The following is a 27938-nucleotide window of genomic DNA, read 5'->3' as shown; positions in this document are numbered from 1 at the left end:
AACCCCCATGTGCCTGTGGGAGACTGTCTACAAACACACTCTGACCCCACGCACTCGCCACTGCTGGCATCAAAGCACAAATGTCGCAGACATCTTTGTCACACGTGAAGACAAGAGGTTCTCACAGCTCGGTGGCACATCTGTCAACATTCCAAAGTAACTATTCACTCGACACACCCACACTCCTGCTTGTCGCGAAACTCGCACCATTCTTTCTCTTTACTCACATCATAAGAAAAAAAATAACACACTGAAAAAAACTTAATAAAAAAACAAACAGCAGTCACAACACAAGCTGTTTTCAAAATGGCGTTTTAATTTAGTTAACATTGAAGAGAACAGCACAAAGATAAGTACACCAGTTTCATCCTTTCTCTCATTACAGTCCGTTACACACAGTCGCTCCCATAGTGTACAGTTACATCAGCAGAGATTAAAAACAATCCCAATACATGTGCCGGACACATTGGTCTCTTTTGTCATGAGAGAATTCTTCAGTCATTTTAAACAGGCTTGTGTAAACAATTCACTAAACCTAAGCAGAAGTGTACACAGGACCAATATCTCAATGGACAACATTACTGCGGATTAGCCAACAGCACTGCAATATAGAGCGAGACAGATCTTGCCAGGTCAGCCTTGGCGTTCCACACTCAAACCAGAGAACTTAATGTACAAACAAGTAACAGTTTTACATATCATTGACTGCAAAATTGTAACTTTTGGAATATGACAATAACAAGCTAAACTTGAAATTACTCAGCCTCCTGATTTATGTGCTACGACCACAGGCGCATAGTGTGGGAATAGTGGTTACCTTTACCTTTTAGTTTAAAATAATATCCATATTTCAACATTAAGCCAATACTTTAGTTATAGTTACTATTTCAGCAGAACAAAGCTTTTATCGTACTTATCATAAAAATGTTTCCAAAAATATTTGTGTGCTTTTTTTTAAATCAACATCTCATTCTTGGGTCTTGATCTGTGACCAGCGCGTGGCAGTCGGGGCTCTGCTGTATATGGACACACCAGACAAAGACTTTACAGCAAAGTATAAAGGCAAAAAACAGCGATGGACACACAGAGCATCTGAAATATACTTAATTCTGCATTCTGCAGTGCACTAGATGGGCTGGTGGACATGACTGCAGTGACAGAATAAAACCATCCTGTCTAATTCATCCACAACTTCATTTATGGGTAAAGAACGTGTCGCCGTTCAGAGAGGTTAGTTCTGGCGGTAGGTGGTGAATATGAAGCCATCAGGTTAGCGAGTGTCTGCGATACGCTGGAGGAAAGAGTGCACACCCTGTCTGCGCTCCAAAGACAGGATGGATGGAGATACACTGATCCACACGCTGAGCTCAGCAAAAGACAGCACAAATAAGAAAACACAACAACAACACTTCAACAAACACACACGGATACATACGCTCTCACACAGTGCAAAAAAGCTTGTTTTTTATATGTTCCCTTGATCTCTCTCTCGCTCTCATGCACGAATTTACCCTGCAGTATGTACAGAGAGATGCAGACGAGAAGATGAAACAACCGGAGGAGCCATACGTGGGTTTTTCAATCTCGAAGGGCACGTCAATGCGTGTCGTCTTGGCCAGCATTCTTCCTCTTTCCGTTAAATCACACTTTACTCCACCACAAACCCTTGCTTGCATTTTTGTCTCCTTTTAGCTTTTTCTACAGTTTTGTCTTTCTTTTATTCTCCTGCTCTATTTATAGAGGCTCATAGTTGGACTCTGGTACATGCACATATAGGCATCACAGAGAAGTCTGCGGGCATAGCCCTGGATGTTCTTGGGGTCTAGCGCGTGGAGCTCCTCAGGGGTCATCTTCAGGTAGGCTCCTACTTCTGGGCACGGGGATACCTGCGGTATGTTAAAACCGTTCTGACCACCTGCCAACAAAAACAAGAGGCAAAAAAAAGAAAATGAAGAGTTAATTATGGGATATTCTGTAAAGAATACCATGGGAAGTCAGCACAAAATAACAATTAACATATTTTTATGTATTTTATTAATATATAATACAATCAAATAAAAATACGTTTTTAAATTCTCTCATACCATCACGGTCAGCCATACTGTCAAAGAAGAGCCAGGCAGAGTCTGCAGATCCGTATTTGACGAAGGCAACATAGTGACTTGTCTCGATGCAGAGCACGGCAAACAGCTCCATCTGTTGGTGAGGGTAAAGACCCTGTCTCCACACTGACTCCTGCAGCTCTTTGGGGACAGATAACTTAACATACCGATGAGTCTTACGCCGTGGATGTAGATGTACCTAAGTCCATAAAAACAAACACAATACATGACCGTGTTACAAATATGTAAAATTAATTTACAGACAAACATGCACAGCTTCAATATCTTCATTAATATTAAACAAATGACTGTTATCTAGACATTCTAGGTAAATGCATTTGAACTGGCTATAGACAGGTTAATTCATTTGATAAAGTCTCCGTCTAGTGGATATAAAGAGTACTGCAGACATTTTATGGTAGGAGGTAGGAACAAAGGTATGGTTGTTTTACCTGTGTGTTGCACTTGTCACAGAACTGCTTAATCTTTCCTGGTGTAATGTCACTGTCATCATAGCACTCTCTGCACTCATATAGAGCTAAGCCACCACAGATTCGACATTCTCTAGGAGCTAACGCACACACATAAAACATTGAAATAGAGCACAGCAAACGTATAAGAAATCTGCATTGATTGAAGAGTTGATTGTCACATACAAATATACTTTTTCTGTTATGCGAAGAACTTAATTCTAATAACAACACACAATAACATTCAGTTATTGAACAGACTCACTATCATCTAATAGATCTGTGATGTCAAGCTCCAGAGAAGGAAAGATTTTATTAAACATCTTAAAGTCCTTCCCAAAGCGAGGCATCTGGATTATAAGGCAAGATGGGGCCTGGAAAACATGAAGGCAATATTCATTCTTAGCCCATCATATAACAACAGTATTTTGGTGTTAAAATTCGGATCTGAATGCGTCTCTTTATAGTTGTGTTTGATATACAGTGCCCTCCACTATTATTGGCACATTAGGTAAATATGAGCAAAGATTAATGTAAAAATAATGCTGCATTGTTACTACTTTGATCTTTTATTTGAAAAATCTACAATATTCCAACACTTCATTAAATTAAAACAATTTGAACTGGGGGAATATTACATTGTGAAAAAAAATATAACTTGAAAATATAAGAAAGGACTCACAGCGGTTTTTCATGCAAATGGAGGTTGCAGAAAGTTTTGAACACAAGGGTGCCAATAATTGTGTCCAGGGTGTATTAGAGAAAACAAACATTCATAATGTGGTGTTGTTTTACTTTAATGAAATGTTGAAATATTTACCAAGGGTGCCAATAATAGTGAAGAAATTATGTTTAGTTCATTCTAATTATTATTAACTGTACTATTATTGTTATAAAAAAATTGTGCATGACCTGTTTGCAAAGCAACAACTAATGACTAACATGTAAAGAAACACACACTTCATGTGCAAAAGGCTGACGACCCCTGACACAGAGTGTGCCTTGTGTGTTTACCTCTGCAAATTTGAGGTCACTGTTTATGAAAGACCACTCCAGAAGCTGCTGGCTGGTTGGCACCAGCACTTTATCTTTCTTATCCATAAAGATTTGATAGAAGTAACAGTCCTGCACCTTCTGCCCGGCAGATCTGAAAAACACTTTCATTATATCACTTCTGTCTCTGAGGTAGAAATATTGAATGATAAAATGGTGCCAACTGTCTAATAATTTAGACAGCTTTTTCTGTTTTTCACTAAAGACTCTTTAAAAGACTTTAAAATTCTGTTATCATTTACTCATCTTTGGGTTGTTCTAAATTTGTATAAGGCCAGGTTTACACAATAAAAAAGTCCTCCGCGTTTTAAAAAAGTTTCACGTACACAAAGCAGCTGTAGTATGCACACCAGGCCAGTGGATGGCGATGTTGTGTAAAGAAACAAGACGTGCCTTGGCACATACACATGCACAGTCATAAGCCAAAATGGCTTTTTAATACCGCTGGTCCACGAAATCTGTGCGTTTAAAGTCTGGTGAATGTAAATAGTGTGTCTCCGCTGGTCTTATTGGTTCAGCAAATCCACATTTTGCCGGGGAAACATTAATACAGAGTCAAGCAGCGAGATTTCAAAGTACAGGAAGCCACCATATTGTTTTCGCTATACTCTCGCGACTGGGCAAGTTCCATCTTGCAGTATACATGGAAACGAAATCAGCGCCGTTTTCAAAAGTTTACGTTTTCAGTCCCCCAAAATTATGTTTATGTCTAAACAGATAACCAAAACGGTCTTGTGTAAACGGCCTCTAAATGTTTTTGTTCTGATGAACACAGAAAGATATTTAGAAGAATGGTTGTAACCAAACAGTTCTCTGACCCCATTAACTACCATAGTAGGAAAAAATACTTTAAATATATATGTTCAACAGAACAAAACAAATTATAAAGATACTGTATTTTAAAGAATGTAGGAAAGCAAACAGTTCTGGGGCACTTTTGACTATCTTTGTCATTTTCCCTACTTATACGGGTTTGGAACAACTAAAGAGTAATTCATGACAGAACTTTCATTTTTGGGTGAACTATCCAAAGAAGTGAAATTAGAAATCAAAACATAATTTACTGTAGAAATAATTTGATCCTGCATCCTTTGTACTCTATTATTCTTTAATCTGTCCTTCAGTAAAACAGGGTGTTTAGAGTTCCTGTAAATATCAGTGAAGATTCAAGCAAGGATTATGCTTGAGACTCACCGTAGTTTGAGAAGAGGGTCAACTCTCAAGATGTGATGAAACAGGATGTTGAGAAACTCTTCAGGATCTTGAAAGAAAGAGAATATTTTAGCTTTGAAGGGATACCCACTTAAAAAAATAAATTTCTATCTTTTGAATTATACCCCACCTGTATACATTTATTTTGCTAACATTTTTGCAAATATATTTCTTTGTGTTCAACTGAACAACGAAATGTATACAGGTTTGGAACAACTTAAGTGTGAGTAAATGATGACAGAACTTACATTTTTGGGTGAACTATCCCTAAATCAATTAGTTAAATATGTCAACTTTTTTAATTGAAACAGTAAAACTGTGTTATATTTTAATGTAATGTTTAATCGTTAAGTAACATCACATTGTGCAGAAACATCACATCCTAATGTGAACATTCCTAAATATCTCATTTTGCTTTCGACAGAACAAAAAATATACATATTTTTTTCCTACTTTGGTAGTGGATGATGTCCCTGAACTGAAAATTGCTAAGATTCTTACAAATATCTTTCTTTGTGTTTAACAGAACAAAGAAATGTATACAGGTTTGAAACAACCTGAGGGTGAGTGAATGATGACAGAATTTTCATTTTTGGGTGAACTATCCCTTTAAGGTTAGTGCACCTTTAATAATTGGATACTAACCACACATTAATTCTATGGCTCACACAAAAATATGGATCTGATAAAAACTCGCCTACTAAAAAAGCATTACATTACAGAAATTATTTATCGAGACTCTGTCAGTCCCTATTTGTGCCTACAGAGGGCAGTTTTTATACATGAATACGTTAACAGTGATATCACAGTAAATTTCAATGGAAACTTTTCTCACCCTTCTCTTCTGAAGTGAATCCTGATGCAGCTTCCACTTTCTCCAATATCCTTCTGAGTTTCATGATTTTTGTGGCACACACATACCCATGTCTTAACACACACAGACACATAGATTATTTACACAGTACAAAGCTTACATTGAAACGATTCAGTCCAATAATGTTCAGAAACAAACTGCAGTAATAATCACTCACATCCGCAGTGGGTTGACGATTTCTGTTCGCAGTAACTCTTGTGTCTCTTTGTAATATTCTACATCAGTCTTGGACCTGGGCCTCAGGAGCACCGTATCCAACACAGAACTAAAGGAGAAAAGACTGACACACAAACAGGAAGAAATAAATATTAAATGTAACAAAACACAAATCTGTGTGTGAGAGTACGCTGGTATCTGTTATGGCCTGTGTACGCAAGTTTATTTACCAAAACAGAGTGGAGTCCAGATAGCAGGAGTTATAATGTCCTTGAATTCCTTTCTTCTTCCCCACCATCACCTCTAAGCCATCATTCTCCGTCCGAGGAGGAGTGTTCTCATTAACTACTTCACTCAGGTAACCTCCAAATGCTGCAGGAAACATACATTAACATCAATTAAGATCTAAATGTTTAACATGAGCTTTAGTGCTTTTAGATAAAAGAATGTCCTGATTAAATCATCCACCACCTTTTAAAAATATTACAGTAAGGCTTTCAACGTACAGTACATAATGCATATTACAACATGCAAAACCAGTAATCTGTGCAAAGATATATTCTTATTCACAAATTTTAAAAAGAAAAAGTATGTTTTCATCATTTACTCATTGTCATGTCATTTCAAACCTGTAGAACACAAAAGAAGATATTTTGAAGAACGTTGGTAATCAAACCACATTGCACCACAACGACTTTTATTGTATGGACAAAAAAAACCACAAAGACATTTCTTAAAATACCTTCTGTCGTGTTTTACAAAGAGTCATATACAGAATTTGAATGACTAGAGTGTGAATACTGCATATGGTGAAAGAGAATTTTTATTTTTGGGTGAACAAACCATTTAACTTCACTTTTATGACTTTAATTACATGCATGTTTAAAGTCAAAATGACTTCTTGTGGAAGTCAATGCTATGACACATAATTTTGTCTGTAGAGATTAACTTTGAAACCGGTACATTCTTTTTAAAGTATCTTTTAATATCAGTGAATACCCATTCATTGACAAGGCGTATTAACTCCCTGAACTTTCAAGTACATGTGTGCTTCTCACCTATGGAGTTGCACCGTTCTATGGGGTTGGGTGAATGATGTAAGGATGGAAACCGTGAGTCAGGCCGGCAGCACTTCAGTTTGACAAACAGAGCTTTCTTAGGTGGACACGTGAAATAACGAATCCCTTTAAATGTGCCGTCAGTGCAGCCCACACACTCCTCCTCCTAAACACTCACAATAAGGTATATTTATAATTTTTTCTTAAGATATTAGGAAACGCATTCTTCAAGCACATAAACATACTCACCAGCTCTAGCCCAGCAAGTGGCTCCTGCAGCCCTGGAGGCAGGCCAACCCACCGAATAACCCCACACAGTGGTGGGTTCTCTTTGACCTCCACCATTGACCCGACCTCTAACCCTGGCTGACCTTGTGGTGGTGACGGTGGCCTCTGGCCAGGTGTTGTTGCAGGTGGCAAGATTTCCTGATGCTCGCCCATCACAGAACCGGCAGACAGAGAGAGAGGGCCATGGTTCATGCTCCCATTAGGGCCAACTTTGCGGCTCAAGCTGAAGGGCAGGGAGTGGAACTTGTTATCACTGGACAGCGAGGAGGTTGTGGGTGGAGCCCGAGAAGGGGAAGAGGCCTGGTTGAAGTCTGGAGGCGTATCTGTCAAAGATTTGGCCGGATCCTCTCCGACTGCCAAGAAACGGATTCAAAGAAACAAGACGCTGTGATGCAATTCCAAGGAGTAATGATCAGCATACAGCACAATGCATCAGTGTGGAGTACCAGTAAATGATGAATAAAAAAAAATTATTAAACGAAGACACATGATAGACACCTAATGGTTTAAATTGCATATAAATAATATTTTATTGCGATTGATTATGAACAAAATAGTGCTTCTCCTAAATATCTAAATCGTATTTTTGTGAATTATTTTATTTTGATTTTGAAATCGTGATCTAATCTTGCAGAAGTGCGCATGTTCTAGAGCGTTCATTAACGAGAGAGAGACAAAGATGACCCAGCACAGCTCATATATGCGATCCTGGGATCACATTTGACTCCAAATAATTTACGAATTTAATCACGTTGTTGTGGAAATTTGATTGTTTCAAGTGATTTAGCTAATTTTAATGTTAAAACATTGAACACTGTGATTGAAGAGAATAGTTGCAACTAAGAACAAACAGTTGATTGAAATCAAATAGCATTACTGGATGTTTTCCTGTAATGTTTATTTACATATTTATTTTCTGTATTTGCAGTTTTACAGTTAAGATTAATCACCAAGAAAAGTACTCTTTGGGAATTTATTTTAAATGTTCGCTATCTGTCTAATAGATCACAGCCACATTCTATGAGGGCAGAATAGTAAAAAGTAATCATCACTGCTGGGCATGCTTAACAAGATCACTGCATGAGCAGCTCATACTACGGTCTTCCAAAACAGTTCCTTCTCCTAAAGATAAAGCACAACTCACAGTGGAGTAACAACAAAAAGCAAGCGATCAACCTACTGACGAAGGGGAGCATATAAAGACATTCCCAGAACAAATGGAAACACGATCTTGATCTTCCAGGTCATCATCAAAAAGGTCCAGCACAAGCTCAGCAGCAATGAGGGCCAGAGCAAAAGCAGTTGCAGCACGCGCTCAAATCGCCTGTGCCGAGAAAGAAGCAAATATGTTAAAACAAAAAGCAGACTTTAATATGCAGCTGCAGTCGCTTCAGCTGAAGCAGCTGCATATGAGGATGCAAAGGAAGAGTTTGAAAGTGGCAAACTTCATGTAAAACCAGTTCCTGACATCTAGCCAGGCAATGTTGCTCAGTGTACCTGTGAGTATGTACAACAGTACTCAAGAGAATCTTTCACAGAACTCCCATTCATGGACGAGCCGTTAGAAACCAAAATTAAGTCACCATTGCCTTAATTTGCGGCTGATGTTGATTATACTCTGCTGGTGCCACCTGCAGATATAGACATTCGGTGTCTCATAAGCCAAAATAGCGGTGCTGTAAAGAAAGAATCAGAAAATGAGAATGATGTGAAACGAACATCATTTCGTCATTCTTCACAATATGTACCAGAGACACAAGTTACTTCAGATCAAACTAAATATCTGATGAGAAGTGAAATGGTCAGCTCTGGTCTTTTCAAATGTTATGACTGCCCAGAGAAGCATGGAAGGCTTCTTTTCTTAACTCAACTAGAGAACTGAATCTAACAGCCAGAGAGGACTTGGGTTTAATGGTAAAATGGCTAGGAAAAGACTCAGCTGAACAAGTTAAAAGAATAAGATCTGTGCCTGTTCTTAATGCAAAATCAGCAATTAGAATGCATTGGCAGTGCTTAGAGGAGTGCTATGGAGCACCTGAAGTGATTGAAAACGCACTTCTAAAGAAAATCTACCGAAACTGTCAAACAAGGACAACCAAAAATTGAGAGAGTTAGGGGATATTCTTCTTGAACTGGAGTGTGCAAAGGCTGATGGTCTCGATACTTCACGTGGGGTTTATCCAATAGTGGAGAAATTGCCCACAAGACTCCAAGACAAATGGATAGTTCAGGGGTCCAAATACAAGGAGGATTATCAGGTAGCATTCCCGCCATTTGCCCTTTTCTCACAAATTGTAGGAAATCAAGCAAAAATAAGGATTGACCCATTTCTCATTCTCCACTTCAAGTACTAAACTAACATCAAACAGAGCCGAACAAATTCAGCGGAAAGAGTGCTATAACTGTACATCGAAAAGCGGTGCTATCTCAGACATTAGACCAGCAGTATAAACAGCCCCAGAAACTAATTGAAATCTCTGATCGGCAATGCCCTATTCACCGCAAACCTCACCCTCTCAAAAAGTGTAGAGCTTTTAGAGAGAAATCAATAGAGGATCGAAAATACTTTCTAAAAGAAATTTATATCTGCTTCAGATGCTGTGACTCTACCAAAAGTATATTCTTGTGGTTAAAAATTGCAAAACTCCAATCAGATGCTCTGAATGTAACAGCAAACGACATGTTTTGGCTTTGCCCCTAGACTCAACAGTCTTGATTCCAGAAAAGCCTGTCGAGGAGAAAGAACAATGCGGGGAGCAGACTGATGCCTCACTCAGCTCAGTTACTTCAAAATGTACAGAAATATGTAGTGAGTCCAGTCATCCAAGATCATGTACAAATTTTTGTCTGGTGACAGTGTATCCTGCTGGCAAAAGAAAGAAAGCAGTCCGGGTTTATGCTGTCTTGGATGAATGAAGTAATGATCCATAGCCAAGACAGCTTCAGTATATACTGTACACTATTTAGACCTGTGCTGGGGTAAATCAGACTTCTGGACGGAGAGTCATCTACTTTATGTTAGGTAAAGATGGACAGACAAAACGTTCACTGCCGACCTTGATAAGGTGTGATATGCTGCCAGATGATAGAAAAGAGATTCCCTCTCCGGATGTTGCTCAGCAATACCCACACGTACGGCCAGATGCTAAATTGTCCCTGTGGTTGATCCCGATTCTCCCATTCTCTTACTTTTAGGAAGAGACATTCTAAGTCTGCACGAAGTTAGAGAGCAAATTAACGGCCCCATGATGCTCCATAAGCTCAGCAACTGGATCTTGGCTGGGTGATAGTTGGGAAAGTATGGTTGGGAACAGAGCATAGATGATGTCTTCCAGGATTCTGCAAATAGCTGAGTCGCAATTACCTTTTCTCTCTCCAAGGGCTCAATTGCCAAATAACAGATATTAGGCTATGAAACAGCTCACATCACTGCGCAGAACTCTAGAGAAAAATCCTGAGATGAAAGGTCAGTTCATTGAATTCAGGCAAAAACTTTTCGACAATGACCACGCTGAGAAAGCTCCTCTCACAGATAAAGAAAAAGAGATCTGGTACCTTCCCATGTTTGGTTTGTACCACCCGCAAAAACCTGATGATATAAGGGTCGTGTTTGACTCGAGTGCAGAATTTGAAGGCATGTCACTTAACAATGTATTACTAAGTGGACCTGATTTAAACAACACACTCCTTGGGGTTCCTCAAATCGAGCATTCTAGTGACAGCGGATGTGCAGCAGATGGTTTATTGTTTTGTTGTACGCGATGACCATAGAGATTATGTTTTTTTTGTGGTATGAAGACAACAATCTAGACAGAAGGATAACGGAGTACAGGATAAAAGTCCATGTATTTGGAAACCGTCCTTCACCTGCTGTGGCAATTTACAGCATGCGATGTGCTGCTGTGCAGGGAAAAAACAATCATGGCTTTGATGCAAAGCACTTTGTAGTGAGAAATTTGTATGTTGCTGATGGACTGACTTCAGTCTCCACTCCTGAGGAAGCCATTGATCTCACAAAAGATGCTAGCAGAGTCAAATCTTAGATTACACAAAATCGCATCCAACAACAAATCCGTTATGGAAGCATTTCCCAAAGAGGATCATGCCAAAGACTTGAAGGACTTAGACCTAGGAGTTGATGATTTGCCTGTTCAACTCACCCTGGGTCTCTCTTGGAACCTGGACACTGATAGTTTTAGCTTTCAAGTGAATCAAGAAGAAAAGCCTTCTTTGAAAAGGGGTGTTTTATCCACAATTAATAGCCTATACGACCCACTTGGATTTCTGGCTCCGGCTGTAGTAAAAGGAAATGCTTTGCTCAGAGAACGTTCTGGGACTGGGACGCACCTCTTTTGACTGAAAGACAAGCAGAGTGGAATTAATGGAAAAATTCTCTAATGACATTGAAACATTTGCAGATTAAAAGACTGTATGTACCTGCTCCACTGTCTCCCACACAAAGAAAAGAGCTGTGCTTCTTCTCAGATGCTTCCAAAGTTGCAATAGGAGCAGTAGCTTGCCTTAGGGCAATTGATGCTGATAACCAATGCCAAGTTGGGTTTGTCATGGGGAAAGCAAAGTTAGCCCCTTGACCAGCTCAGACCATGCCTCGATTGTAATTTTGTGTGGCTGTGCTAGCAGTAGAAATGTACGAAATGATGAGGAAATAGACTCAGTGAGGTTCTTCACAGGCAGCAGGATAGTCTTAGGACATATCCATAATGTCAGAAAGATATTTTATCTGTATGTAGCAAATAGGGTAGCTCGGATAAAGATATCAACACATCCTGAACAGTGGTGTTATGTGAATACCCATAACAACACAGCAAACCTTACCACCAGAGCTGTATCAGCAGAACGTTGGTAGTACACATGTTGGTTTTCTGGACCACAATTCCTACTCCAGAGCAATGCCCAAGAATTGACTGAGACCTTTGAATCGGTGGAACCTGTACTGAAATTCGACCTGACATTTCAGTCTTGGCAACGAAGAGTTCTGCAGCTCAGCTAAGCTCTCATAGATTTGAGAGGTTCTCTAACTGGAAGACTCTCTGTAAATCAATAGCTTGACTAATCCATATTGCCAGATCTTGTTGTGGTAAAACAGATGAGGCTCATTGCAAAGGTTGGAATACTGCAACAGATCCTGTAGCACAAGTGAGTTGACACAAACCAACAATACAATTACATGCTGTGTGCAACACAAAACATTTGTGGAAGAGTTTGATTGCCTTGAAAATGAAGTCGTCCCTCCAAAATGGAGCCTCCTCAAAAAATGAAATCCAGTAATTGATGATGGTTTGCTAAGAGTTGGAGGTCGCGTATCTACATCAGACCTGTCTCAAGGAGAAAAGCATCCTATCATTGTCCCACAGAAATATCATATTCATCATATACACTTTCACACCCAAAATAGTGCACCAGACACGCCATTTAACTGATGGAAAAATCAGAGAATCTGGATTTTGGATATTAGGGAGCAATCGTCTCGTTTCCAACATCAGTAAGAGTTAAGAGGAAGATAGCAGGCTCAGCAGATGTCAAATTTGCCTGCAGATAGACTATCTACTGTACCAGCCTTTACTAAACTGGGCATTGATGTGTTTGGCCCATGGAGTGTAGTCACACGTCGTACAAGTTGGCAGTGCAGATTCAAAGCGCTGGGCAAGGATTTTTGTGTGCCTGTCTGTCAGAGCAGTGCATTTCGAGCTGATTTAATCTATGTCTACATCGAGATTCATCAATGCATTACGACAATGTTTTTCCATCCGTGGCCCAGCAAAAATACTTTGATCTGATAGAGGTACAAACTTTATAGGGGCTTGCAAAGAGTTGAAAATCAATGTGAATGACACCGAGTTAAATAACTATCTCAGCGACACAGGATGCACATGGATAATCAATCCAGCCCATGCTTCACAAATAGGGGGATCATGGGAGAGACTCTGGATGGTTTGCCAATCCAAAAGCCCACATGCGTCACACATGAGGTTTTGTCAACTCTAGTGGCGGAAATTACGGCTATCATCAATCCAAGGCCTCCAACATCCAAATCCAACATGAGATACTCACTCCAGCATTGTTGTTGGAACACACACATGAAATGCAGTTTCAGCTCTCTTGGGAGATTTTGACACAAGTGATCTCCATACAGAACAATGGAAACAAGTGCAGTGTCTAGCTAATACTTTCTGGAAAAGGTGGCAAAGGGACTATTTCTCAATACTGCAGGATCGCAAAAAGTGGTTTGATGAGAAACCAAATGTAAAAATTGAGGATGTTGTACTTTTGAAAGTAAGTCAGGCATCAAGGAACAACTGGCCAGTTGGACTTGTTATAAAAACCTTTCCAAGACAAGTGCAGACAAAATGGTTTGTAAAGTAGAACTGAAAATTGTTGACCAAGGACCCACTAAATTCTTTCTGAGACTAATCTTTTTTGAAACACTAGATGCAAGACAAAAGTTAAATCTCAATATATAGTGGAATAATTTCATTATACCATGAGGGTGAGTGTGCTACTCTTAAAAATATTTATTTTATTTTATGTGTATTATTTTGCTATTTATTTTCTACTGGACTTTTATTTTGAAATCGCAATCTAATCTCGCAGAAGTGCGCATGTTCTAGAGCGTTCAGAAATGAGAGAGAGACAAAGATGACCTAGCACAGCTCATATATGCGATTTTTTATCCTTGGAAAACATTTGACTGCAATCATTTGATTTAGCTAACTTTAATGTTAAAACATTGAACAATGTGATTGAAGAGAATAGTTGCAAATAAGAGCAAACAATTGACTGTAATGAAACAGCATTACTGCATGTTTTCCTGTAATGTTTATTTACATATTTTGTTTTTTGTATTTGCAGTTTTACAGTTAAGATTACCAAGAAAAGTACGCCTTGGGAATTTATTCAAAGTTTTGCTATCTGTCTAATGATCACAGTCACATTCTATGAGAGCAGAAAACTGGTCATTGTTCCACACTGACGCCACACAAATACAGACACCAACTAAATCACAAAATGTCCAAAACATAATATATAGAAATAATTGAGACAAGAAACATTTTGATGTGCTTAAAGAAAAGACCACCACATGAATCAAGCAAAGAAAATGTGATCAAAAGTCTAGGGAATGAAAAATAACAGCACCACTTATATATACATAAAAACCCCTTAAAGGAACAGTTCACCCAAAACTGAAAATTCTGTCTTTATTTACTCACCCTTAAGTTGTTCCAAATCTCTATACATTTCTTTGAACACAGAGATTTTTGGAAGAATGCTTGTAACCAAACAGTTCTTGCCCACCATTGTAGGAAAATGTCTCTGTAGATTTTTTTTCTGTTGAACAAGAGGAAGATATTTTGGAGAATAAAGGAAAGCCAACCAATCTGGGGCACTTTTGACCACCATTGTCATTTTCCTACTACATCATTCAATGATAGCCAAGAACCGTTTGGGTACAAGCGTTGGCGGATCTAGAATTTTTTCAAAGCTGGAGCCACAATTTACAGAGGAGGGCCAAGCACAGTGCACAATTATTTTTAATATAGATTTCTGATTTCTGAACAAAACACTGGAGATTAATTAAAGAATGATGCAGGTTTATTGATGATAAACAGACATTAAGGGTGATAATTGCACATACCTATGTATAAATGTATAGGATAATGCAATGTAAGTCACTTTGGATAAAAGCGTCTGTCAAATGCAAAAATGTAAATAAATTTAATAAACTGGGTGTGAAGCGTCAAGGTTAAGATAATGATGCGGCTTAACTGTCATATCCCTACGCTTTCATATCCCTCAAGGCTTGTGAAATGTGTTTATGGATGATCAACCAATTATCCAGAGAGAGGTTTTAAATAGCAAAAACGTTAGACAAAGAAGTTAAGTGACAGCCACCATCATATGCTTTTTTACTTTAAAGTGTTAAATAGGATAGTTATTTACCCTTAAGGGAATGGCGACAGTGAAAACATAACCACTATTAAACAGCTGTATGCAGACATTTTCTAATGGACAAAAGAAGTGCATTGCCGTATATACGCGACCGGAGATGACAGAACAACATACTGAATGCCGCGAGGCAAGCAAACACTGTAAGTGTGTGTTAGAAGTCTGGAATGGTGAGAAAACATTGTGCTCTGAAAGTTTTTTTGTCTTTAAATCAGCTATTTAGGTCTTTAGCCGGTAAAGTTTAAATCCTGTATGGCTAGCGCAAGGAGAGTAGGCGGTCTTTTGTGGCTGCTCGAAAGCCTTCAACCCCATGAGCGTCTACACCAGGGGTACTCAAAGTTTCAAGAGGCCCGGTCTGTACATTTTCTTACAAACGGAGGTCCTGACCATATGTTTTTGGAAAATAAATATTTAATCAATTTAGCCCAGTTGGGCTAAGATATGATCTTTTATCAGGCCATTTATTTTATATTTTGATATATGTAGCCTATGTATAGGCTCTGTGGTTTTAAGGGAATGCCCTCTTAATAGAAGTCTGGGTAACACTTTAGTATAGGGACACATTCTCACCATTAACTAGTTGCTTATTAGCATGCCTATTATTAGCATATTGGCTGTTAATTAGTACTTACAAAGCACATATTCTGTATCACTAATCCTCCCAGATACCTAAATCTAACAATTACTTTACTTACAATGAATAAGCGACAAATTTAGAGTTATTAAGGCAAAAGTCAAAGTTAATGGTTTGTTAATAACAAGAATTCTACCTTAAAATAAAGTGTGAGCGAAGTCTGATAATTAATAATTGCCAATAAAAAATACTGACAACATGCAAACAGCAAATGCTATATAACAATTAAAATCAAGATAAAGATATTAGAGGATATAGCGGCAAAAGATAAATTACATCAACCAAAATGCATATCAGTTGTACGCTAGACAGTCCCTGAGAGGACAGGGGCACTTCAGGGACCAATAAGATTTAAAGTGGCCCTCTGGCCCCACCCCTAGTTCTGCCAGTTGTTTAAAAGCCTTCTTCTAAATATCTTTCATCGGAACAAAGAAAATTATACAGATCTGGAACAATGGAGGGCGAGTAAATGATGACAGAATTTTATTTTTATGTGAACTGTCCCTTTAACCAATCCCAGACTGTCTTAGCAAACTCCTCCTTTAGAGCATGTTAGTAAAGAGTGACAAAATGAAAGATTAATCGATGTTCTAAAGAACCTACTTGCCATTTTGACCACAGCATAACACATTTACACAATCACACACACTTACACAATGGATGAGTGGAGAAACTGCTCAAGTATGCCAGCAATACCAAATAAACGTCTTTCATAAATTCATATAAACCATAGACTGATAGTAACTTCTGTTTATTTTCCTTTAAAGTATATTCAACTAAGTTCGATTAAATTACTGAGATAAAAAGCACAAATCTAATAAAATACAATCACAAATGTCAACAAAACATGGTTTGACGTCCGGACCAATAAAATAAGCCCTGAGCATTGTTTACGTTTCTGGATGAATGATGTCATGCTATGAAGTTATGCGCCACTCACGTCACAGTGAACCATATCCCAAAACAAAATCTCAGCAGCAAGTTGCCTTTTCAAATCAGTGCAGATGTATTCATAGACTACAGACAACAAATATTACTTTATATAACTTTATGCTGTATTTTCGTTTTATCGAATAGTTTAATATTTTGCACAGTATGTAGAGTTGTCTAGATTTCATTTCACTGCAAGTATTCAAATAAAATCTTGAATCTGTTACATGTTTACTTATTCATGGCGAGACTTACAAAGATAACTACAGTAAAGTGTCTATAATAAGCTTTGATATTCGGTGGATGGCACCTTGCTGTAAAGATGTTTGATTAGAGCTTCCCAGTCTTCCATCTATAAAGATTATTGATTACCTTCATCTATGTACCATGTGCTTTTGGCTTTGGACTGGGCAGGGTGATCGACCGAGCTGCCATTTAGAGTATAATAAAACTCAGACTTGCTCCTGTTGCCAGGCTGCAGGCCTATCCCTGAATAAGTCATGATAGGAAGATAGAATGTAAACCGTGTGTCTGTGTAAACTACAATTACAATGAATTACAAGTCATTGGTACACCATGTCATAGTGCTGTTTTGCAGCTGCTGTGATGCTTTGAGAAATCACATGGCTGGAATCACATGACCCATTAGGAAAGAATTTAAAAATACGTGTGCAGTCAGTAAAGCAGGATATGACAGCTAATGGACAGTATGTGAGCGATAGAGACAGAGAGAGAGGGAGACTCCAAATCTCACTGCTGTTGACTCAGCAAAGCTTACTACAGTATGTCCCTTCCTTTTGAGGGTTTATGAAGAGTAATAACTTCTGCAAAGCATCCCTTCTCAAAAGAACACAGTATACACAGTACATTCAGACAGTCATCTCATTTCTGATTTTAACATTTAGCATTTTTTAAATTACACAATCTCCCATTCTTTCGCAAACAACAGTTCTTTGTTGTGTGAACAGAAAGACAACAGACACTTCTTTATGGAAGTCTCTGAGTACTACCTACCACAAGCAGTCCAACACAAATACGTATATTGATAAATTTTGCTGTTATATATTTGCCATTAGACATACTGTATACAGCAGTAGTTGTGGATGACTCCCAGCTGTACGCATTTCCGCTGTATTGCTTACAATACACCTGAAGAACTCATCAGATCATTACCAAGATCAATGGGTTTTTCGGACACGGGAGACATCCATATTGTACTGCGAGGGTTCCTTCAGGAACAAGTTTGTGTTCTGCTAATAGGCTATATGGCGTGTATTTTATCACTGTTGTGTGCTGAGGACATGAAAAACTAATATAAATCAGGATATGTTACACCAGATGGTGAATTATGCAGATAAAATACCTTTGCTCTTTGGTTTGTTCTGGCTGCCAGACTTTTCGCTACCACTCCTACAGCCAATGGCTTTGGCCTGCCTCTGATCCTGCATGGAGTATTCTGCAAGCACATACAGTACCGGCCCACGTTTCAATCCAACGTGTCAGAAAACAGTCATTAGCTAATGAATGAGTTTAAAAATAAAGAGCTGTGCCTTTAACACATCTTGCCCACATACGCAAACGCTCGCACAAACAAATAAATCAATAAATAGATGGAACAAAGAGAGTTCCACACACGCCACTCTCAAAAACAAGGCTTTCAGACAAAAGAGCTTCTGTTAACTGTGCGTTAACATGACTCACACACACGCACAAGTGCACAGACAGTGCCCATTGCCTTCTGACAGCAAATACTTAGCCTACACCCAGACAAATGTCTACAAAACACATTGAAACATGTCAAACAATTACACGGTTGGAAAGCAGTTTATTTAAACATAATCCTATTGTTTTAACAACATAAAGTCAATTAAATCAGAGCAATTAAAGTGTAAACAACAAATAAGAAATGTGAAAATTATTGTAAACCTATATGACTTTTTTCTTCTGTGGAACACAAAATACATTTTCAAGAACGTTGGTAACCCAACAACACTGGCCCCTATTGCCTTCTATTGTATGGACACAAAACCACAGAGACATTTCTTAAAATATCTTCTTTTGCGTTTCACAGAAATAAGAAAGTCATACAGGTTTAGAATGAAGAAAGAATTTGCGTGAACTATCTAATTTTGTATGAAATAATCTAAGAAAATCTACTACACACACAACAGCAGTAACCACACACTCACACATACCAAAATATATTGAAATATCCACATGTGACAAACAAAGAGAAAATAACCAGAGCCCTTACCTGGCATTACATCACAGATGGGGACGAGACGGGTGTGTTCAAGACTAGCAAAATTACACAGCAGTTTACCGTCGAAGTTCCCATCCCAGTCTCCAATGGGATTGTCCTGAGGGTGAGAGGTACAGCACCCTATTACTGCACCTAATCTAAATCATCTCATGAGAGTTCACATCTACAACACTGTCATTCATACCTCGATCACCTATAAACAAATGATTTCCTGCCTCCTAATGAAAACTGCTCTGATCCACCCACTTAGAATCATAATTTTCTAATAGCTCTAATAAAGCAATCAGAATTTTTAAAATGTATTCTTTAATCTACAATATAACTGTTCAAAAACTAATGTATAGCAATTCCCTTACTAAAATTGTATGTATATTTTGCAAATAAATTCTACTCTACTTTGGTCAAATGTACTCTTCAAACGTTTAAACAAAATTCAGTTGCACGAACCTACTGAAATAAAATCATAAAATCTACTCCATGCAATCTATTAACAACACATTAATTCAAATAAAGCCCATAAGGAATATCATCCTATTAAAACAAACTCATAGTAATAAGAACCTATCACTAATCTATGCTCTTCAACCCGTAGAGCTTAACTCCGAAACATATATAGATGGTTTAGATCGTAGTGAAGTCCAGCTGAGCGGTGCTGGGATTAGCGAGAGGCAACCAGAAAAAAAAGAGAGAGAGCAAGACAAAGGGGAAGAAAAGAGAACAGTGGAATGGAGTGTGTGTTGGTTGTGTCTTGTGTAAGCCTGTGGCAGAATGCCATTATGGTGGTCACCCAGAGCAAACTGTTCTGTCTCTACACCTCTCCCTCCCATCTGCTCCTTCTAATGGCCAAATGACATCTATATCACAGCTACACTCAATGGAGAAGAATTCTAAGATTGAGCGCTGAAGATCCAACCTACTTCGCCATGTTATACATATGTTACAAAAGCAATAAACTAAACGTTTTCATGTAGTCTCTTCTAATGTCCGTTTATTAAAGCTGCTTTTATAGATCATGCACCGAAAAAAATGATATTAAAATATTAGTGTTACTAATTTAAATTGGGGCAGAATATTCAAGATATCACTGATCAACAGATTTTTTTTAAACTAGTGTTCCCCTGAGTCCAGAGGAGGGTGAAATAAATATAAACCAAACAGCACCTTGTTATATTGTTCTCAGGTAAAACGTTCTAAAACTGTTCTATTTAAACACGCACACAACACTCCAACAAAGCAGGAATAATAAATGTAATGTTAAACTTCTTAAATTAATATTTGATTTCAAATTTTACCAACCAGTTTGGCTAAACAAATGCATTGCTTAATGGAAATATATCCTGCACATACACGACTGTTCAGAAGTTCAGTTGCTTGACTAAAAATGTTTCTGTTGACAAACATTTTGATCTGAAGCATGCCTAAAAGGAGCTTTAAAGTAAAAAAACAGGTACATGCGTAAATAGTGTTTTTCATTACAAAACTAAAATTGAATTACATAAAATTGATTAAAATTATGACTTTGACTGAATAATGAAGAAAACGCAGCCCAGAATAGACAGAAACTCAATCTCAGGGTGAGACCTCAAGAAGAGATGATAAAGAGTTATGCAAATTCAAAATGTGACTACACTAAAGATGCTAAAACATAACAAATTTCTAAAATGTTTGTGACTTCAAAATTCCAAAAAGTTACATTATTGTTAAGACAATAGTTTTGATGATTAAAATGACTCCAAACTTTTGAGCGAAGTGTACTTCATTGTAGCTATAAAAGAAAACTGTCCAATTGAACAGTACAATCTACTTACCATATCGACACCGACATAGTAGCCAAGACTCTCGTTGCCAGGCAATAAGTCACAGAATATTACAGTGCCCCGTTCTGGGCCTTCCCGTGTCTGCACCAATACCCGAGAGTTAATTTCCAGTGGTGGGAAATCTCCTTCAACTTCGGGTTCATTATCCACCAGTGTCAACCGATCCACCTCGAGCTCTTCATCTTCCCACAGCTCAAGTTTATCCAGTGCAACAAACACCCCACATTCATCTTCACAGCGAAACAACTGCTGACCTTTATAAGAGCCTTCTGTGAAACCCTGACCCCGGCCCTCCTCCTAAAACAGAGTCAGCTCACAAGTCAACACAGAGCAGGACAATTTAGACCAGCATTAAACGAGACAAAAAAAGAGTGTTGCTTACCAGCAATTCAACACCAAACCAGATTCCGCTCAGTGCTCGGTCAGGAAGCAACAAAGCTCCTTTAAAGCGGACAACACCTGGAAGGGGCTCGTCGCCAGACCTTAGCTGAACTCTGACTTTGGATCCACAGTTGATGTCACGGGCCCTGTCCAGACGCGCTCTGTTGTACAGGAGGCTGTAGCGCTCTTCGCAGTTGGTGATGGGGAACAACAGCTCGGCAAGCTTCTCCTCCAGCTCCATTACGTCCCGATCATCCACGCTAACCACCACATTCGTCTGGTCCAGGATGCGCAGGCTGCGTTTACCCTTACCGGGAGGAATGGTGCGGCCGAGGCTGTTGCGCTCCTGACAGGCCTGGCCGAGGCTTCCCCGTGGAATGCGCAGGGTCTTCTGGCCCGGCTTTTCTACAGTGCATTCCTTCACCGCGATGTAGAAGCGCCAGTCATCCCGAAAGCCTGCCGGCTTCTCCTGACTCCACAGCGTGGAGCTCATGGCTGCATAGCAGGAGTGGGTGGAAGATGACAGGAACGCACGTCAAGAGACCGTCAGGGGTCAGTGGGACCAGGGATAAAAAGCTGTCATGATCTTTTCCAAAGGTAGGATGAACTGAACCAACAATAAAAACCTGCAAAATAGAAGAAAAATTTAGCGAAGGATTTAGAAAAAGCTTTTATGACATTTTTGACTAATGTCTGTAGTACAGCTTTCCGCAGAGAATGCCTATTCTTATTTCAGAAAACACCACTCTTCTTTTCAGCTCTGACCAATTTCTCCTGAAGAAAAACAGCAGGGACGCGCTCGCATTTGCCTTATTATTACTCTACTTAGAAACTGCAGTCCTTGGTTGACAAAATTGTGCAGGGATGCATGTGCCACATGAATGTGTTCCCCAACAACTAGTATAACGCTCATTAAACAGCAGAGATAGTTTAAGTTCACAGTTCAAGACAGTGTTGAAGTCTAGAGACTCGCACTCGGTCTTGAACTCGGTCCGGAGACCCTATTTTAATATTCTCGGTCTTGTCATGGACTTGTGTACATTTTTACTTGGTCTCGACTCGTACTCGAATATGTTCAGAATTGGACTTATGCCCACTCGAGTCCCATCAAAAATATTTGGCCCCTTTATGGGCCAAAAATGAAAGTTGTTTCTACGGCTTTGCATGGTGTCTCCTGATTGTCTAATATTGATGTCCAGTCTGTACAAAGTAAAAACTGATTAAATTTAACACATGGAAATAAATTAAGTGAGACTCTTTGAAATAAACTGAGTTGAATGATTTGAATGCAGTAAGAACCATTGAATCAAGGTTAAAAATAGATGATTTGTAAATTTTCATTGCATTGGATCTGTCAGGGATTTTTAGGGGAAGAACCCAAGCACAGGCAGCAGTGCATAAATGAAGTATTTAATAATAAAATAAAGCCCACGATGGGGTAAAGATGTAACCAAACTAAATATAAACAAGAACAAAAGACTTCCCACAATAGGGCAAAAACGAGAACACAGGATACACGGCAAGGCAAGGCAACAAGATCACACGACATGAAAGTAATACAAAACAATTCAGCACAGGACAGCAAACACAGAGGCAATATATAAGGAGACTAACAAGGATAATTAATACAAGGCAGGTGTGGGGACTGAAACACTAAAGGGACGCTAATGAGAGAACGAGAGGGGTGGGGCCAAAGACGAGACGCACACAAAAGACATGATACTGTCAAGATCCTGCCCGAAGACTAGAAAAACCTGACACTTCGTGGCAGAACCCTGACAGTACCCCTCCGCTTAAAAGGACGCCCCCTGGCGTCCTCCAAGGGACCATCACTGACCAGACATGACAGACTGGGAAACAGACAAAAAACAGCAGAACATTGTAAAAATTAATAAAGGCAAACAGGCAATGGTAATAAACGGGTTAGGATGGCACAATAAAAATAACAAACAGGGTAGGGGGGGTGGGGGGACAACAATGTTCTGGGGGAAAGGAGTCCGCGGGCCAGAGGGAGAAAATGTCTTTGCCCGAGAGGACATAGGGCGAGAGCGGGCAGCCTGAGGTGGCCTGCCCGTGGGGACCTTGAACAGGTTAGAGTCCAGGGGAAAATGTCCTGTGCTCCCGGGGCAAGAGAAAGAGTTCCATGAGGCCCCGGGACCCGACCAAGGCCGCCCGGACGCAGACCGGGACTCGGCCGGCAGCACTGGGCTGTCGGCCGGCTGAATCGGCGCTTGGACGGCCGGCTGAATCGGCGCTTGGACGGCCGGCTGAATCGGCGCTTGGACGGCCGGCTGAATCGGCGCTTGGACGGCCGGCTGAATCGGCGCTTGGACGGCCGGCTGAATCGCGGCTTGGACGGCCGGCTGAATCGGCGCTTGGACGGCCGGCACCTCGACTGCCGACTGGATCGCGGGCACCTCTGCCGACTGGAAAGGACTGGATGCGCCGGCCTGAGTGGATACCGGCTGCTGGATGGGACACCGCGACCCCCTCCTCGGCTTCTTTCTCTTCGACCGGCCGAGGGGACGTATTGCCGGCTGCAGAGAGGCGATGCTGGACCCAGTTACCTCAGTTCCGGAGGAGTCGGACAGGGAGTCCAACGACTTTCTCCGTCCGCGTCTGCCCCGGAGGCTAGCTGGTGGTGGATTGCTCCCCAGGGTGACCACACCCAGGGCACAGTGCTCCGGGACGGACACCAGACCGGAACGAGAGACTGGACGGCAACTGGGAGAGAAGCCTTTCCCTAGCTCCTCTCGACGCTGCAGCCGCTCCACCAGGTGCGAGAACGGCTGATAGACCATTTCCTCCCGCTCCGGAAAGGGTGGAGGATCGTCCATCCCGACCACCAGGTATGCCCGGACCAGCACGTCAGGAACGGACGCCTTCCTTGCCTCGACGTCCCGGGCATAGTCCAGCAAGGGGCGCTGGCACTGGGCGGGGAATGGACCTCCTCCAGCATGAGACTTAGAGGCGATTGCTTCCCACCACTCGGGATCGGAAGTGCATTGCCACCGCGAAGTGGTTGCACCGTCCATGGCTGCCTGCTGGGTTCGGTTCTGGCTGAATTGTTCTGTCAGGGATTTTTAGGGGAAGAACCCAAGCGCAGGCAGCAGTGCATAAATGGAGTATTTAATAATAAAATAAAGCCCACGATGGGGTAAAGATGTAACCAAACTAAATATAAACAAGAACAAAAGACTTCCCAAAATAGGGCAAAAACGAGAACACAGGATACACGGCAAGGCAAGGCAACAAGATCACACGACATGAAAGTAATACAAAACAATTCAGCACAGGACAGCAAACACAGAGGCAATATATAAGGAGACTAACAAGGATAATTAATACAAGGCAGGTGTGGGGACTGAAACACTAAAGGGACGCTAATGAGAGAACGAGAGGGGTGGGGCCAAAGACGAGACGCACACAAAAGACATGATACTGTCAAGATCCTGCCCGAAGACTAGAAAAACCTGACACTTCGTGGCAGAACCCTGACAGGATCAGTATCACTTTTGTACCTACCAATAATGGTAATAATACCATTATTATGATCTTTTTTAGCTTTAGTTGAGCTCTTGGCTCTTCTATTTTTATGTTTAATTAGGTTTCCTTCAGCAATAACTGTGTGTTAAAATAAATTAGTTGTGGCAAAGAGATGATTACTTCTGAATGGTAATGTATACATTTTGAAATTGTTGAGATCCTTGTTAATAATTGGGCTTGTTTTATTAATGTGTCAGCTCTGTGTATCTGCAGTTTGATATGCTGTGATTTCTTTAGGACTTAATCTGCTACACCACTTTAACACACAAAGACATAAAGAATCAAGAAACTAAGCTCCATACTGCAATGCATGCTGGGTATCAATTCATGACTCCCAGCATGCATTGCAGTTGAACTGTGAATCTGAATTATTTTGAAGTTTATCTTTCAACATTGTTGAGGGTCGTATGATGAGGGTTGGTGTCAGTGAAATATGTTTGTTTGCCACAGTATCTGCATTCAAATAATTTAACTCAGAGTCAGATTTCAGTTATTTCAATGTGAAAACTGAAAGTAGTAAACTCCAGATTTGAACCAGATTTTACATTTGTACAAAGGTCCCCTGTACGTCAATATCCGTCATTCAGAAAACGTAATAAAGATCAATAAAGGGACGTCTTTTCAACATCGAAAGATGCAGAAAGGACTTCTTTTGGACTTATCGTTGGTCATGGGGAAGTCATAGTTTAATAACCTTTACAACACTTACTATGTGGTCTTTTTTACATTCAACTAAAAATATTTAAAAACTTATATCAGTCCAAATAAATAAAACACTGTACACATGCCATGGTATATTTAATGCACTCTATGAGCTCCAGTTTTATTGTTTCCACAAAACATTTAACGTATTCTTGGAAGATTTCTATAGGTCTTGTAAGATCTCTTGTCCTAGGACTCGGACTTGACTCGAACTCGCCCCTTTCTGGACTCGGACTTGAATGAGCTGGTCTCAACTACAACACTGGTTCAAGAGTTCACTAAACATGAAAAGGCCAGATGCAGATTTGACTAAACAAGGTTACAGCCCAGTCACTACACATGAGGTTTGTAAATATTAAATTACCTTTACATTTATGCAACTGGAAAAAGCTTTATCAGTGAATACAAGGCATACTTTTATCCGTATATGTGTTCCCTGGGTTTTCATTTATGACCTTTGTGATACAGGCCCAATGCTCAAGTTAAGTTATAGGAACACTATTTAATGATGTAAACCAGTTTTGTCTATACATTATCTTGTGCTTTACAATAAAAATATACACAGATGCCTTAATGAGATAACTATTTTCAGTGTCCTTTATGCAAAGAATTTATACAAAACCGTAAAGGACTCTAGATAAGTACACAATTTATACATATATCCATACAGGTACTGTTCTTATTGATACACAGCTCTCCTAACCATCACCCATAGAGAAATGCATGCGAGTGCAAGTGACCTGAATGGAAACATCATGGCGCCAGCCAATTAGGCAGGCCAAATATCTGGTGCCGGATACTGAGAGCTGTCTGTTTCTCACACAACAGACTAGAGGCTATAACCAATCAACTACATAAAACGACAAAGATTCTGTGTTTTAGAAACATATAGCTATCATCATTGGCATTAGAGAACTCATGTCTATGTCATCCGTGTCAGATCAGCCTGTGGCTGTTTAACTTCACGTCTTAAAGTTTTGTTAAGGCAGCAGAAGAATTCCACAATATGTTAATTTAAAACAAATCTTTAGGCAAGCAGGACACTTCAGTACAATAACCAGACCAACATACTTTTACTAACACAGACACCAAGTGAATGTCTAACAACTTGGTTTTTCCCCAGCAGCAGGGGAATTCACACAGTAAATTAAATCACGCTCTGCTTCCTGTACCAACAATAATGATTCAAACACAACTACAGAACAATAACTAATATCAGGAATGTAAAATGCATGACCTTTTCATGATATTTAATATGTCACCAAATGTATAATGGGGTAGAGAATGAACATGCTTTTTATCAGGCTTTTCTGACACAGCACTCCATACACTATCGTTCTCCCTGTTGGAGTATGGATTGGTAAATATTTTGGTCCTGACCTACAAACATCAGGGTTCTTGCCTCACTAAACCACCCAGGGACTATCCAGCTCTGCAAAGGAATTTTGACCGTCTTTAACTTCACAGCCCATATAAGCCACAGGCAGTGATCTGTAAAGACACATTGTGCACAATTTATCATGTATGGCTAGCATACTGTAGGCAATGCTTCTGGGAACACCCACCTGTAATGCGAATATTAGAGAAACATCGATAGGCTTTTACAAATGCGATCATTGTACTGTTATGACAATACTAATCATGTTAATATGATATTGCTGCTACTCCTCTTCTACAGATGACAGACTATCACTGAATGGATTTTACAGTAGAGATGTTCAGGCCTTACAAATGACCCTGGCGATCAGACACAGGGCGATCTTCTGCTTCTCTAACAGCCCGGTTTACAGAAAATCGTCGCCGAATAATGTTGTGATGTCATGTGTAATCCGTGGATCTTGTTACAGTTACAAATCTAAAGCCGATCGTGTATCAGACTCTGCGTAAAGGAGGTAAACATATGACATCAGCCTGGACTCTTTCCTTACCTGACGTTTAGGTATTCCGGTTTTAACCCGTCTTAAAAGCGATTATTGTTGTAAAGCTCCTGTGGCGATGTTAGCGATGATGGTCTTTATTTGACATTGTCGGATGCGATCAGATCTGACTTCACTGTGCATTAAGTACTTACTACTACCGGTTAATGATGAGACTGCCTCCTATACTCCGTGCACTTTAAACCGCTCGAAATAATACTGATGATTAGAGTAAAAGAAATGAGAGGAAGGCGAACATATCCGGTAAAACCGACATAGACGATGCTGTTTGTTACATTTAAACCATTAAGCGAGTGCTATTTACAGTGTGTGATTGTATATGTGACAGTAAACCAAACTTGCTATGCTGACGGAGTCTCCTATTGGAGAAAGTATGACATACGCAGCTCTGATTGGACATGTCGATTGTCTTTTAATTTAACCCCGCCTCCTGGGGTTTTCCAGTTGTTTGGCTGAGGAGTTTGAAGAACCGTGTGGATTACTGGTTGGTTGTACAATATTACACATGTAACGTTAAGTTTACAGCAAATCTGAGTGTATTTTATGTTAC

At 39.9% G+C, this 27938-nt stretch overlaps 1 protein-coding gene across 4 annotated transcripts; it reads right to left on the bottom strand.

The window, feature by feature from the left end:
* Positions 1-302: 302 nt before the first annotated feature.
* Positions 303-27733, bottom strand: cyld (cylindromatosis (turban tumor syndrome)). 4 transcript variants are annotated; one of them, XM_079455898.1, is made up of 17 exons: positions 27380-27723; positions 21205-21829; positions 20814-21119; positions 18997-19102; positions 18106-18198; positions 17115-17231; positions 7175-7566; positions 6926-7091; positions 6098-6239; positions 5869-5991; positions 5673-5764; positions 4820-4886; positions 3587-3719; positions 2838-2946; positions 2555-2673; positions 2085-2301; positions 303-1915 (listed from the first exon to the last, which is right to left on the bottom strand). In XM_079455898.1, exons 2-17 carry the CDS (start codon positions 21694-21696, stop codon positions 1731-1733), a joined length of 2859 nt encoding a protein of 952 aa, XP_079312024.1. In that variant the 5' UTR covers positions 21697-21829; positions 27380-27723; the 3' UTR covers positions 303-1730. The 4 variants fall into 4 exon arrangements, with proteins under 4 accessions (XP_079312024.1, XP_079312025.1, XP_079312026.1 ...); XM_079455899.1 differs by lacking the exon at positions 17115-17231 and having other exon boundaries at positions 27380-27733; XM_079455900.1 differs by lacking the exons at positions 17115-17231; positions 18106-18198 and having other exon boundaries at positions 27380-27717.
* Between the last annotated feature and the right edge of the window lie 205 nt (positions 27734-27938).

Source organism: Barbatula barbatula (genome assembly GCF_947034865.1).
Source record: "Barbatula barbatula genome assembly, chromosome: 1".
Classification (NCBI taxonomy): domain Eukaryota; kingdom Metazoa; phylum Chordata; class Actinopteri; order Cypriniformes; family Nemacheilidae; genus Barbatula; species Barbatula barbatula.
Note: the sequence above shows the minus strand (reverse complement) of the source record. Positions and strands in the feature narration are given on the sequence as shown.

Excerpts from the sequence above, each read along its gene's own strand:
- cyld (XM_079455898.1), bottom strand. The coding sequence starts at position 21,696 with ATGAGCTCCACGCTGTGGAGTCAGGAGAAGCCGGCAGGCTTTCGGGAT. Across the intron at positions 4,887-5,672 it reads ATTCACTTCAGAAGAGAAGG|ATCCTGAAGAGTTTCTCAAC; the intron begins GTGAGAAAAGTT and ends CTTTCTTTCAAG. Across the intron at positions 2,302-2,554 it reads GTGACAAGTGCAACACACAG|GTACATCTACATCCACGGCG; the intron begins GTAAAACAACCA and ends TTATGGACTTAG.